This window comes from Monodelphis domestica, chromosome 1 (assembly GCF_027887165.1).
Source record: "Monodelphis domestica isolate mMonDom1 chromosome 1, mMonDom1.pri, whole genome shotgun sequence".
Taxonomy (NCBI): Eukaryota; Metazoa; Chordata; class Mammalia; order Didelphimorphia; family Didelphidae; genus Monodelphis; species Monodelphis domestica.
In genome coordinates, this window is record NC_077227.1 from 273865306 (window position 1) to 273879311 (window position 14006).

Below are 14006 nucleotides of genomic sequence, written 5' to 3' on the forward strand. Positions count from 1 at the left end.
CTTCTTTTATCAGACTTCATTTATCCAAGATTTCCCCAAAGCTGTATACCACACCAAAGGCATATTTGGTATCAGTGTAAATGGTCCTTTCCTTTCTGTTCAACAATTTAAGGGCTTGATTCAATGCATAGAGTTCACAGGAATGAGCAAATCAATTATTAGATAACCAATCTCCTTCCTTTAGTGAGCTATCTTTCCTATTCACCACTGCATATCCATTATGTCTTTTTCCATTTATTACCCTTGAGGTTCCATCAATGAACAAATACATTCCATCATATAGTGGGACCTCATGTAGATCCTGCCTCACTTTAGTCTGATATTCAATTACATACAGTCACGCTCTATTTGCACTCCACACTTCATCTTGCCCTTTACATAGGAAGGCAGCTAAATTTAAGCTTGAGTCTATTGTCAGAACTAGATCATCTTTTCTCAATAGTATGGTCTTATACTTCAGAATTCTAGAATCTGTCAACAATCTCCCTGCTCTTTGATTCAGGACTGCTCTAACTTGGTGAGGAGTACTCACCACCAAGGCCCCTCTAAAAGTCAATTTCCTATTTTCTTCAACTAGAAGGGCAGTAGCAGCTATTGCCTGCCACATTCAGACCAACTCCTAGAGATAGGCTACTTTTGTCCTCCCCATGAATGGATCAAGACTCGAAAGGCAGCATCCACACTAGTAAATAAATGAAGTGGTTTCTCCAGAGAAGGCAATACCAGGACTAGCACTTTGATTAGGGCCTCTTTCAATTCTTAAACCAGCTCCTTCTCTTTCTCAAGCTATACTGTGGGTGAATCCTCTAACAATTTCAAATATAAGTATTTTCTTTTTTGTGCATAGGAATCTATCCACAATCTACAATACCCAGTTAACCCCAATAACTTCCGTCTTGGGCAAGGGGAGGTTCAATGTTCCCTTTATTCTTTCAGAATTTATTCTCTTTTTTCCTTAACTAGTTAAGTGCCCCAAGTACTTAACTTTTTCCCACATATTGTAACTTGTTTTTTTTTTTAATTAGATGATTTAGAATAATTTTCCATGGTTACAAGACTAGTTCCTTCCTTCCCCTTCCCCCACCCCTCTCCCATATATGAGGCTCAATTCCACTGGGTTTAACATGTGCTATCAATCAAGACCCATTTCCTTATTATTAGGATTTGAACTAGGGTGATCTTTTAGAGTCCACTTTCCCAGTCAGAGACCCACCGACCCACGTGATCAAGTGGTTGTTTTTCTTCTGTGTTTCTTTTCCCACAGTTCTTCCTCTGGACGTGGATAGCGTTGTTTCTTATATATCCCTCCAAATAGTTCTGGATCACTGTATTGCTACTAGTAGAGAAATCCATTACATTTGAATTTACCACAGTGTATCAGTCTCTGTGTACAATGTTCTCCTGGTTCTGCTCCTTTCACTCTGCATCAATTCCTGGAGGTCATTCCAGTTCCCATGGAATTCCTCCAGTTTATTATTCTTTTGAGCCCAATAGTATTCCATCACCAACAGATACCACAATTAGCCTCCCTCCATTTTCCAATTTTTTTTCCACCACAAACTGCACGGCTATGAGTATTCTTGTACAAGTCTTTGTCCTTATTATCTCTTTTGTAACTGGGTTTTTGATACTCTTAGTCCTCCCAAGTAGCTTTGTAATTCATTAGTAGTTCTAGATACCTCCATTTTTTTTTGTTTCAGATACAAGGAAATCATCTACATATTGAATAAGACTATTTCCTGCCAAAGGCTGAAAATTCTCAAAGATCTGCTCTAGAAATTTGACCAAATAATTCGGAGCCTCCATGAATTCCTGTGGTAACATCTACCAGTTCTGTTGTTTTTCTCCCTGTATGTGGGTTTTCCCACTCAAATGCAAATAAATCCCTGCTCTAGGGTCTAAAGGACAGGCTCAAAAGGCATCTTTCAGATCTACCGCATTAAACAATATATGGTCATAAGGTATTTTATTCAAAAGAGTGTAGGGATAAGGAACCACAGGATGTCTGGTTTGAACAATTTGGTTTAGCTTCCTCCAATCCTGCATCAACCTGTAAGTTCTGTCAGATTTTCTTACTGGTAGTACTGGGGTATTGAAAGGGAACATACACGGTTCTAAAAGGCCAGTTTACTAACTGTACTCCTCTCCTCCTTCATTCTAATGAGATGGGATACTGTCTCTGACAGACCACTTCCCCTTACCCCAGACAGGGGAGGGAGGAAGAACTCCTATTGGGCTGCTGGGCAGAGGAGGGGGTGATGTGAGGCACGATGGAGAGAGGGAAGGAAGCAGCCCCCTCCAGCACACATGCTATATAGGCCAACATGGCTATAGGGTCTATGTGCTGCTCATCTTCTGCCTTCATCAAATCCATCTGTATAACTATCTGTTCCTTTCTTACTTTAAATAAGTTCTAATTATGTAACCAAGTCCCTTCCCAATAAATTAGTTCCTGCTTTGGGGATGTATAAAAATCTTCCCCTATCTCCTTTTTCTCAAATTGAATTCCTAATGGTTCAAGGAAGGTACTGGAAAACTTTCTCCCTTTACTCATAAGATTATTATTAATGTGTCCCTTCAATCTCCCATGCTTTAGAATCACAGCCTAGCAGCAACTGTGTCCACTAAAAAATTTACTCCCAATTTTGGTTGCCCTCTTAAATTTACCAAAGGTTCCAGGTGGGCTTCTATGCTGAAAAACCTCTAATACCCCTAGTCTCATCAAAGGAATCACCTTCTCTTCCCTTTTTAGCTCAGGGTGGTCTTTTGAAATGGCTAGGTTTTTCTGCACAGGAAACAACCAGTTATTCTTCCCCTGCCATGACCTGTCTGCCTGTTCCTGGATTTCCTCTTCCTTTTCCCTGAATCTCAAGGCTTTACTTAAAGTACATTTTTTAAAACCAAATCTTAGCTTCATATAAGAAAACTGTAGAAACTGGAAGGATGGAATAAGAAACCTCTGGATGAGTTGCTGAGAGAGGTTCAGAAAGTGTTAGAAGGAAAGAGACGTTCCTTAATGGAAATAAATTTTCATTTGACCAATTTTTTCTTCTTAATTCCTGATTGAAGTTGGGAAGGGGAAAACTTTTAACATCCCACTTAATGTGCTTAACCTCTTTCCTCAATTTTGGATAAATTTCACTCTGCTTGGGAATTAAAGGAAGGGCAGGTGGTATTTTTGGTACCACTGGTCTTTCCTCATTGTCTCCTCCTACCACTCCCCCTTCTTCAGGTGGAGGTAAAGCTAAAAGAGGATTTCATTGCTGTTGAGATTTTTTTCCCCTCAGTCTTGGTCTTATCTTTTCTTCTAATTTTAGAGGAAACATTCTAGCCCCCAGGAACCAGCAGAGGGCATAATTGGATTCCTCCTCACTCCAAGACTCATTACTATTCACATACAGATTTTCTAACATTCTCCCCAAGGGACTATTAGTGGAGATATCTCCTGGAACAGAAATCTCCTTTCCTTTCCCTACATCCAGTATTCCCCATTCTGTCTGCTTAATCAAATGGTGAGTCCCACTCCCCTTCCTAAGCTTATGACAAGTCACCAAACATGCCTTGATGCCACCTCCTTTACCCTTTCCTGACTCTTTCCTTTCTGGAAGAAGAGAACTTCCAAGTCCAGGCTCCACACTCACCTTGTACTCAAAGGTACACCTCAATCAAGCCAGTTCTAAAGACAGGAGATCCTAAATTCGAATCTGGATTCAGACACTTCCTAGGGTCCTTTGTGACCCTGGGCAAGACACTTAACCCATATCACTCTTCTGCTTAGAACCAATACAAAGTATTGATTCTAAGATGGAAAGTGAGGGTTATTTTTAAAAATGTAATTGACTTGGCTACTAATAGCAATGCAATGATCCAGGACAACTCTAAGGGACTTATGAGAAAGAATGCTAACTGTGGAAGTAGAAATACAGAAGAAAGCATGTGATTTATCACTTGTTTATATGGGTATATGATTTGAGGTTTTGGCTTTAAAAGATTATTCTATTTCAAAAATGAATAATATGGAAATAGGTTTTGAGTGATAATATATGTATAACCCAGTGGAATTGCTTGTTGACTCTGGGAGGGCAGAGGCAAGAAGGGAGGGATGGTTCAACATTAAGAAAACCATCAACATAATTGATCATATCAATAATGAAACCAAATGATTATTTTAATAGATGCAGAACAAGTTTTTGATAAAATACAATACCCATTTCTTATTAAAAAGAAAATAAGAAAGCATTGGAATAAAAGGAGCTTTTCTTAAAGCGATAAAGCCATCAGCAAACATTTTTTATAACAAGGATAAACTAAAACCCTTCCCAATAAGATCAAGGATTAAGCATGGACAACTATTACCACCACTTCTATTTAATACTATACTAGAAATGCTACTTCTAACAATAAGAGCAGAAAAAGAAATTGAAGGAATAAAAATAGACCACGAGGAAACAAAGTTATCACTCTAAATTCCTAGACAATCAACTAAAAAACTAATTAGAAATTAACAACTTTAGCCAAGTTGCAGGATACAAAATAAAGCCATATAAATCACTAGCATTTCTATTTACTGTCCAACAGCAAGAGATATAAAATGAAATCCCATTCAAAATAACTCTAATATCAGATACCTAGGAGTATACCTACCAAAACAAACCCAGCATCTATACAAATACAATTACAAAACACTCATCCCAAAAAAGAAGTTGGATCTAAACAATTGGGAAAACATTAATTGTCCATGGATAGGCGTTGTCAATATTTAAAAGAAAAAAAAGAGAAAATTCTACCTAACTGAATTTACCTATTCAGTGCCATACAAATCAAACTAGCTAAAAATTATTTCACAAAGCTAAAAAAAAAATTTCATCTGAAAGAATAAAAGGCCAAGAATATCCAAGGAATCAATGAAAAAAAAATGAAGGAAAGAAGCCTTGCTGTACTTGATTTTAAATTATACTATAAAGTGGGAATCATGAAAACAATCTAGTACTGGTTAAGAAATATCAATGGAATAGATTAGGTGATCAATACATGTAGTTAATATACATAGTAACTTAGAGTTCAATAATCCCAAATATCCAAGTTTTTGGGGAAAGAACTCATTATTTGACAAAAATTGCTAGGAAAATAGGCAAACAGTAGGACAGAAACTAGGCATAGATCAACATCTCATAGCTTACACCATTATAAAGTTGAAATGGATACTTGATCTAAAATAAAGGGTGGGACCATAAACAAATTAGAAGTAAAAGTTTGCCTGTCAGATTTATTGATCAAGGAAGAATTTATGACCAAAAAGACATAGAGAACATTACAAAAAATGAAATAAGTAATTTTTATTACATTAGATAAAAAAAATTTCTGTACAAACAAAACCAATATAACCAAGATTAGAAAGGAAAAACAAATTTTGGGGGAAAATTAATATTGTCTCTGACAAAGGCCTCATTTCTCAAATATATAAAGAACTGAAACAAATTTATAAGAATACAAAGCATTTCACAATAAAAAAACAGTCAAAGGATATGAATAGGCAGTTCTCAGATGAAGACATTAAAACCATCTATAGTCATATGAAAAAATGCTCCAAATCACTATTGATTAGAGAAATGCAAATTAAAACAACTGAGATACCACCTCACACCTACCAGATTGGGTAACATGACCAAAAAGGGAAATGATTAATGTTGAAGGGAATGTGGGAAAATTGGGACACTAATACACTACCAATTGATGGAACTATGAGCTGATACAATCATTCTCAAGAGCAATAGGGAATCATGCTCAAAAGGCCATAAAAATGCAAACCCTTTGACTCAGCAATATCACTACTGGGTCTATATCATAAGAAGATCAGAAATAAAAGAAAAGGATGTACTTGTACCAAAATTTTTATCAGCTCTTTTTGTAGTGGCAAAGATTTGTCTATCACTTGGGGAATGGCTGAATAAGTTAGAGCATATAATTTAGTGTCATAAGAAAGTGATGAACAGGAAGATCACAAAAAGAACTACCCCAAAACCTGGAAAGACATACATGAAATGATGCAAAGTTAAGTAAGAAGAACTAGGAGAATATTGTACATAGTAACAATGTTTGATAATCAACTATGAATTATTTATATGATTATCAGCAATGCAAGGATTCAAGACAATTCCAAGGGACTCATGACAAAACAGATGATCCACCATGGAAGGAAGTGATGGGGAATCTGAATGCAGATGGAAGGGGAGGAAGGTAGAGAACATAGATCTCACAAAATGTCAGATAACAATTTATTAAAAATTATATCAACATGCAATCTGGGGGAAAATGTAATAATATAAATTGCTTGGGAGTGGGGAAGAAAGAATACCACCAAGTTCTACCAAAGTGGTTTTTATGCACAGCATGTTGACATCTTTCAATCTCTCCATTTCTTCAGTTCTGAAACCTAATCCAATCTTACCATTTATTATTTGTTGTGTCTTTGGGTCAGTCATTTTACCATTCTGAATATCAGTTTACTTATTTGTAAAATGAAAAGGTTGAACTAGATGTCCTGTAAGATCCCTTGCAGCTCTCAATCTCTGATCTAACTCCTATTCATTTTTGAAATTCTATGTGATTTACCAACTTTTTATAAATACACAATCTTTTTTTTGATGAAACAAATCAAGAGAAAGTTAATACTAAAAGATGATAAAACCTGAATTTAAAGGATTTTTATAGGCTAGAAAAAGGGTTTCACAACAAGACAAAAGTTCAACAGTACTAAAAATATAAAGACCTATATTTAGGTTCAAACAAGTCAATTCCATTAGTACAATAAATAAGGAGACCTGGGCTGAAAAAAGTTTGTTTGAAGAGGTAACTCAAAGTTTAAGTTGGTAAGTTTGGTATGATTCCAGAAAATGACACTGACAAAACTAATGTAATCTCAGGTTGAAATAATGGTTGTCTGATAGCTATATCCCAGAATATAAGAAACTCATCACTATAGTACCTGTTGATAAGTAAACAATGCAACTAGGGTACCAGTTTCAGATTTGATTATTACACAGATAAAATGCTAGAATACTTATCAGTAACCTTAGCTGACTCACTTAATGTCTGGTCCCAAGTTTCTTCATCTGTTAAAAAAAAGTGAGTTGGCCTAGATGACTTTTTTTAAACCCCCTTTTTTTTTTGTCTTAGAATCAATAAGGTAAAGTCTAGGGCAAATGGAGTTAAATAATTTGCTCAAGTCACACTATTAGGAAGTGTCTGAGGCCACATTTGAATCCAGGACTTCCCATCTCCAGGTCTGGCTCTCTGTCCCCTGAGACACCTAGATGCCCCAACTAGGTGACTTGTAAGGTTTCTTCCAGGCCTAACATCTATACTGCTATTTTTTCTTCTTTTAATTTTTAAAAATTAGATAAAATTTTATTTTCCCCTCAATTACATGTAAAAACAATTTTTAACATTCAAAATTTTAAAACTTTGAGTCTTGAATTCTCTCCTTTCCCTCCCTCTCCTGAGAGGGTAAAGAAATTTGGTGAAGATTTTATATGTGCAATCATGTAAAACATTTTTAATCAATGAAAACTCACAAACAACAACAACAACAAAGAAAGTGAAAAATAGTATGCTTTGGTTGGCATCCAAACTCCATCAGTTCTTTCTCTGATATCTCTAACTTTATAAGCATACCAGAGAACGTATGCAGAGGGAATTGACCAAAATTATAACAGGTCTAAAATGTTCTATTATATGACTAGGGCTATTTATCTTAGAGGACAAAAGATAAGGAAAAGAGATTGAGTTTGGTATATGAGAACCATATTCAATCATTTGAAAAGCTAACATGTAGAAAATTGAGTTTGGTATATGAGAACCATATTCAATCATTTGAAAAGCTAACATGTAGAAAGATAATTGGGATTTTTCTATGCCGCTCAAGAAGGCAGACCTAGGACAGAAAAGTTCGAATTCTAGTTCAGTAATGTTTTTATTACCTGTATGAACTTGGGCAATTTGTAATTTCTCTGAGACCCAGTTTTCTTATCTGTAAAATAAGGTTATTGGCTTAGAGGACTTAGGCTTCTAGCAAGTGATATAGTGCTACACCTGGAATCAGGAAGACCCGAGTTCAAACCTGACCCCAGATATTTACTTGCAGTATGATCCTGATCAGGTCACTTAACCTGCCTGCCTCAGTTTCCTCATCTGTAAAATGAGGATAACAATAGTGCCCACCTCTTCAGGTTTTTGTGAGGATAAAATGAGATAGTATTTCTAAAGTACTTCACAAACCTTAAAGTGCTATATAAATATCAGTAGTAGTATCATTCTAATGGCCCTTCCCATTCTAAATCTATAATTGTATTAATCTAACTTAAAAGGAAGCAGATTTCAGTTTTTTATAACTGTCTTAACAGGGGGCAGCTGGGTATCCCAGTGGAAAGAGCCAGGCCTAGAGAGGGTCCTAGGTTCAAATCTGGCCTCTGACACTTCCTAGCTGTGTGACCCTAGGCAAGTCACTTAAGCTAGCCCTTACCACTCTTCTGCCTTAGAACCAATATGTAATATTGATTCTAAGGTGGAAGGTAAGGATTAAAAAAAACTGTCCAACAAAGAAAGAAGCCATCTTGCTATAATAGTTCTTCCCAATAGTAGACAATTCAAGACTGGTCCTACCAGTTATCCATCAATAAAGCTCTGGAAGATGGAGGGTTCCTAGTCAGCTAAGCTTCTCACAAGTCCTTAAAAAATAACAAATATAAACACCAAAACCAAAAAGGATTTAAAAAAAAAAGCAACTAAATGAGCTAAAGTATCAGAAAATAATGGAGATGAAAGAGAAACCACACAAGATATCCTGAAATGTGTTCTATCCACCAAAGAATACATTCAAAAAGATTCAGCAAGAAATAAAACCACATGGTCAAATAAAAGACTGAAATGAAAACAATACAGGAGAAAACCAACTACAATTAAAAGGTACTGAAAAAACTGGGAAGAAATAATGAAGACAATTTCAACCATCACAATTAACAGGTTCATAAAATAGAAAGATAGTTAATATACAGGCACAGAAAAATCAATTAGCAAGGGAATTAAAATATGTATATGGAATTAAGTGATAGACCTAGAGGACAAAATATAATACAACAATCTAAAAATTGCTAATATCTTACAAAAAATACCATTAAAGGGGATATTTGGGGGGGAAATGGACACCGCAGCAATTTGCAGGTTACCACAGTGGGGGGAAAAAATGGAGCTAGATAGATCAGTAAGGAGACTACTGCAGTAAAACATCTTGAAGTAGAGTAGTTGCTGTGAAAATGAATGAGATAAATGAAAGAGATTTTGAAATTATAGAATAGACTTGGTTACTGATTAGCTATGGAGACTTGGAAGAGGGAAAGTGAACATGATTCCAAGTTTGGGGCCTAAATTCCTGGGAAACTGTGTTACCATTCACAAAAACAGGGAATTCAGCAGGACAGCTTGTTTGGGTGAGTGGATGAAGAAGAGTTTAGATTCTGATACATTGCATGGGACATCAAATACAAAATCATCTATTAGGCAACTGGAGTGGAGGCACTAGAACTTGGGAGAAAGGTAAAAACTAAAGATACAATATTTGATAATTATTCCTATAAATATGGCAGTTTAAGTCTAGGTAGTCACCTAGATTCTTTGGAGGAGAGACTATAGAGATGCTTAGTTGAAGCCATTTATAAATAACAGACATTATCAGGAAATATATGTTCCAAAACATAATTTTCCATATAATCTGAGTTTAATCTTTTAAGTTTTAAAATGTTGATTTTTAATAATTTTTGGTGGAACATTTTATAAAATACACTAAAATGGATGGTATATTAACAATACCATTGTGTGGCACATTCCCCAAGAACCTCAAAACGTCCTTAAGAGTTAGGCTTTTTTTAACAAAAAAAAAAAACTGAAAAGAAAGTGGATGACCATCAATTGGGAAATGTTTGAACAAATAATATGTGAATATAATGGAATAGTATTAAAACATAGGAAAAAGCAAAGATGAAGATGCCTGAGAAATTTAGGAAACCTTACATGAATAGACACAGAGTACAACCAGAACAATTTGTAGGATGACAACAAAAAGCAAAGAAAAACAGAGAAAGACTTGAGTTCTGATCAATGCAGTAACTAATTGTGATTTCCAAGGCCTAGAGGTAAAGCATGGTATGCTGATTGTTGTGGAAAGAGACTTCTACCAGTCAATATGTTCTGGTTTCCTGCACTATACTCCTTTGTTTCAAGGAACAGCTGTGTTTGGGGAGGAATTACTGTGTGCTTTTTGGGAACTGGGCCTATTTTTTGCCTTTCTTTGTATCCCTCAAGACTAGCACTGTGCCCAGGCCATAGTAGGTGCTTAATCAATGTGAAGTCACAGCAATGTAAAAAGCAACATTAAAGCACTTTATCCACTTAATCACCCATTTTAAATTCCTTCCACTTCTTCACATTAAATCTAAGTTTGGCTTTCCATTGAGATTGGGATGTTTCTGGCTGCCCCTTCTAATACTGCTCTTTCTATAGCATTCTCTTAGCTTTCTCCATGACAGTCAGCTTTCTACCCTTTCATTCAGTCAGAAATCTCAATATCCATTATGATACTACCTAGCCCTGGTCTAGGTCAGTTATTTCACTGGTCTAAGTCCTGGGTGAAGAAACTCCCTAACTGAATGCTGCCCTGGATATTAACACTTAATGTGATTTAACTAGGACTACAAAGCCAGGAGGTATCAGAAGCAGAACTTGAGGTACCCCTGTCTTATCTACTACTTCAAGCTGCCCTCTCAACTCAAATAATTAAATGAAATGTGTTAAATACCTGTGAGGTGTTTTTCTTTGCTGGCAGAGACTGGTGAAGATGGTAGAGTAGAGGAAGAAGTAGTACAGCCAGCTCTCTCTCATGCAACTCCTCCAACAAAGATCTAGAAAGAACACCAAGCCCAGTAGATATTAGTAAAACCAAAGGAAAAAATGTTTATTTTTCTAGCCAAGATGAATTCAGTGACCAAGGTAGAAACTGAAGAATAGGGATTGGCTTATAGAACTGTCACCAACTCTCAGGTAGGTAGCAAAGTTTTGACCCAAAGAGAGACTCACAGTGTTGTTGCTATGATAAGCTGGGATCCAGTATTCTGTACAGGCTCATATCCTTAGCTTCTTAATTTTTCTATGATGATTTCTTTTTTACCCAGTCTTTTTTTTTTAAACTCTTGCCTTCTGTCACAATATCAATTATAAAACATAAAAGCAACACGGGTTAAGCGACTGACTTGCTCCCAAGGTCACACAGATAGGAAATGTCTTGAGACCAAATTTGAACCCAGGACCTTTGGACTCACAGATAGGACACCAGCCTGGAGTCAGGAGGTCCTGAGTTCAATCTACTAAGCCAGCCACCTACCTGCCCCTTTTCCCAAGTTTTTTTTTTAATGGTTATTATAATTTTAAGTTATTTCTCCCATGCTGGGAAGACTAAGACTCTAGCAACTGCCTGAGTCTGTTTTGTAAAGACCAACCTAGCTAATAACTAGAAGTACAGTCAGGCTGGTTACCTGGTGATTTTTCTTGACCATGACTACTTGTGAAGCAAAGAAAAGTTTTTAAATGCCCTTAGGTTTGCATGGTCCCTTCCTCTTCTGCAACTAACAGTATGACAGGAAAGGAGACAAGATGGCTAAGAATTACAGTTTTTTGACCATCAATATTTTGATTACCTGGTTCCCCTGTATTACTTCTGTTCACTGCCCAACAAGGTGGCATTGCTAGATAAGCTAAATCATATGAACAAAAAGTGGCTAAATGAAAGCTTCCTTCCAGGATCAGCTCTGAGAGCCACCCCCTTCTAGAGGCCCTTATGTGTTATCCCTCTACCTCAGGCCTTGTATTTATTTATAGGTGGACATGTTATATTCTAACTTGCTGAATGTAAGTTTCCTGAAGACACAAAACCTTGGCAGATAATAGGCATCAAATATTGCTTTCTTTTAGATGAAATCACTTAAAACAGAGGCAGATAATGGATAGGGTACTTGAAATGGAGTCTGGCAGATCTGGTTTCTGGTGCCAACACCACTGGCAAGTCATCTGGCTAGGGAGATCCCTGGTTATTTCATATGGAAAATTTGAACACAGAATGGTGTTGAGGCTTGAATCTGATAACATAAAGAACTTCTACAAAGGTCACAAAACTAGTAAGCATCTGAGGCTAAATTTCAATTCAGGAAGATGAGTGCTCCTGGCTCCTGGCTCCTGGCTCCAGGCCTGGCATTGCACACCTAGCTACTACCATATGGACATCAATGATTTTTTTGTGAGGTGAAGAAAAAATTTTAAATTAATCTTTCTTTTCTAGTTTATGAAGAAAAAATAGAAAGCAGAATGTTTTCTTGCAGATAAATGCTCAATTCTCCCTCTTCTTTCTCTCTCAATCACTTTCTAGGTCTACTCTACACAATCTTCACAATAGATTTATAAAGTATCTAATCCTTTCTCCCTACTCCAGGACTTCCTAGTCTATTACAACAGCCTAACAATCTGACTCAGAATCTCAAATCTCTTTCAGCTTTAATCCATCCTCCACACAATGGCCAAAACAATTTTCCCCAAAGCCTCAACTATTTCACTTCCTACTCAATAAACTTCAATGCCCCCTTCATACCCCTGGGATTAAGTACAAACTTCTGTTTCTCATTTGTCCTTCATAACCTGGCCCAATCTACCTTTCTAACCTTTTTGTACCATATCTTCCTCTCCTTCCTACTCTGGTCCATCCAAATTGGCCCTCTCATTTTCATTTTTGCACATGCTATCCCTATGCACGAAATACACTTCCTCTGCCTTATTTATAGCTGTTCTTTTTGTGGTGGCAAAGAAATGGAAACTAAAGGGATGTCCCTCAATTGGGGAATGGCTGAACAAAGTGTGGTATATTAAGGTGATGGAATACTATTGTGCTGCAAGGAATGATGAACAGGATGATTTCCATAGGAGCTGGAAAGACCTACATGAACTGATGTAGAGTGAAATGAGCAGAACCAAGAGAATACTGTACAAAGTAACAGCAATACTGTGGAACAATCAACTGTAATAGACTTAGCTATTACTGGCAATACTTTGGGACAATTCTGAGGGACTTGTGACAAAGAATGCTATCCAACTCTGAGAAAGAAGTGCCGGAGTCAGAATGCAGATGAAAGCATATGATTTTTCATTCTTTTATTTGAGTTTACATTTGGGCTTTTGGTTTTATAAGATTACTCATTTACAAAAATGGACAATATGGAAATAGGTTTTGCATGATAATACATGTGTAACTCAGATCTAATCACCTGATGGCACGGGGAGGAGGAGGAGAAGGTGAGGAGATAAGTTCAAACATATAACTTGAAAACGTGTGGAAATTTGTTATTACATGTAATTGGTTAAAAAAAAAGTATATATTTTTTAAAAATTCAGTACCAAAAAAACTTTTTAAACAAGAAGCCTTTCCCAAACCTCCAACTGCTACTCATTACCCTGTATTTATTTTCATTTACTTTATATATGTATGAGTAGTCATCTTCCCCGTCCCAGAATATAAACTCTCTGAAGCTAAGTTTGTTTTACCATTTTTAAAAAAATCTTCAAGGCTCAGCAAAGTCTTAACAAATATCTAGTAACTTAGGAGAATGGTCAATTTTTTTTCTTTCAAAAACCCTACATTTACAGTTAAAATTAAAAAAAAAAAACAAGTTTTTGTTAGGGTAATCACACCTGATGGAAGAAAATATACACCATTTTAACATTTGGGATTGCTTTGTTAAATGAATAAGCACAACTAATTCCTCCAGTTTCTTCCAGTAAAAAAGTATGACCAAGAGTTATAGAATATATTTCAACCAACACCATAATTCTATAGTTGAGTCTATCTTTTTTTTTTAAATTTACTTATTTAATTAATTTAGAATATTTCCCCACAGTTACATGATTCATGTTTT

At 36.2% G+C, this 14006-nt stretch overlaps 2 protein-coding genes across 3 annotated transcripts in view; both read right to left on the bottom strand.

The window, feature by feature from the left end:
* PPP2R5E (protein phosphatase 2 regulatory subunit B'epsilon) overlaps positions 1-14006 on the bottom strand; it is a 267308-nt gene that overhangs the window by 251757 nt on the left and 1545 nt on the right. The window contains exon 2 of one of the 2 annotated variants that reach the window (XM_007472987.3): positions 10850-10952. In XM_007472987.3, the coding sequence (XP_007473049.1) occupies positions 10850-10932 (83 nt within the window). In that variant the 5' untranslated portion in view covers positions 10933-10952. Of the gene's footprint in view, positions 1-10849; positions 10953-14006 lie in introns of those variants that run through there. The other variant, XM_007472988.3, reaches the window with a different exon arrangement.
* SGPP1 (sphingosine-1-phosphate phosphatase 1) overlaps positions 1-14006 on the bottom strand; it is an 89076-nt gene that overhangs the window by 15404 nt on the left and 59666 nt on the right. The gene's annotated exons all lie outside the window — the stretch shown is intronic.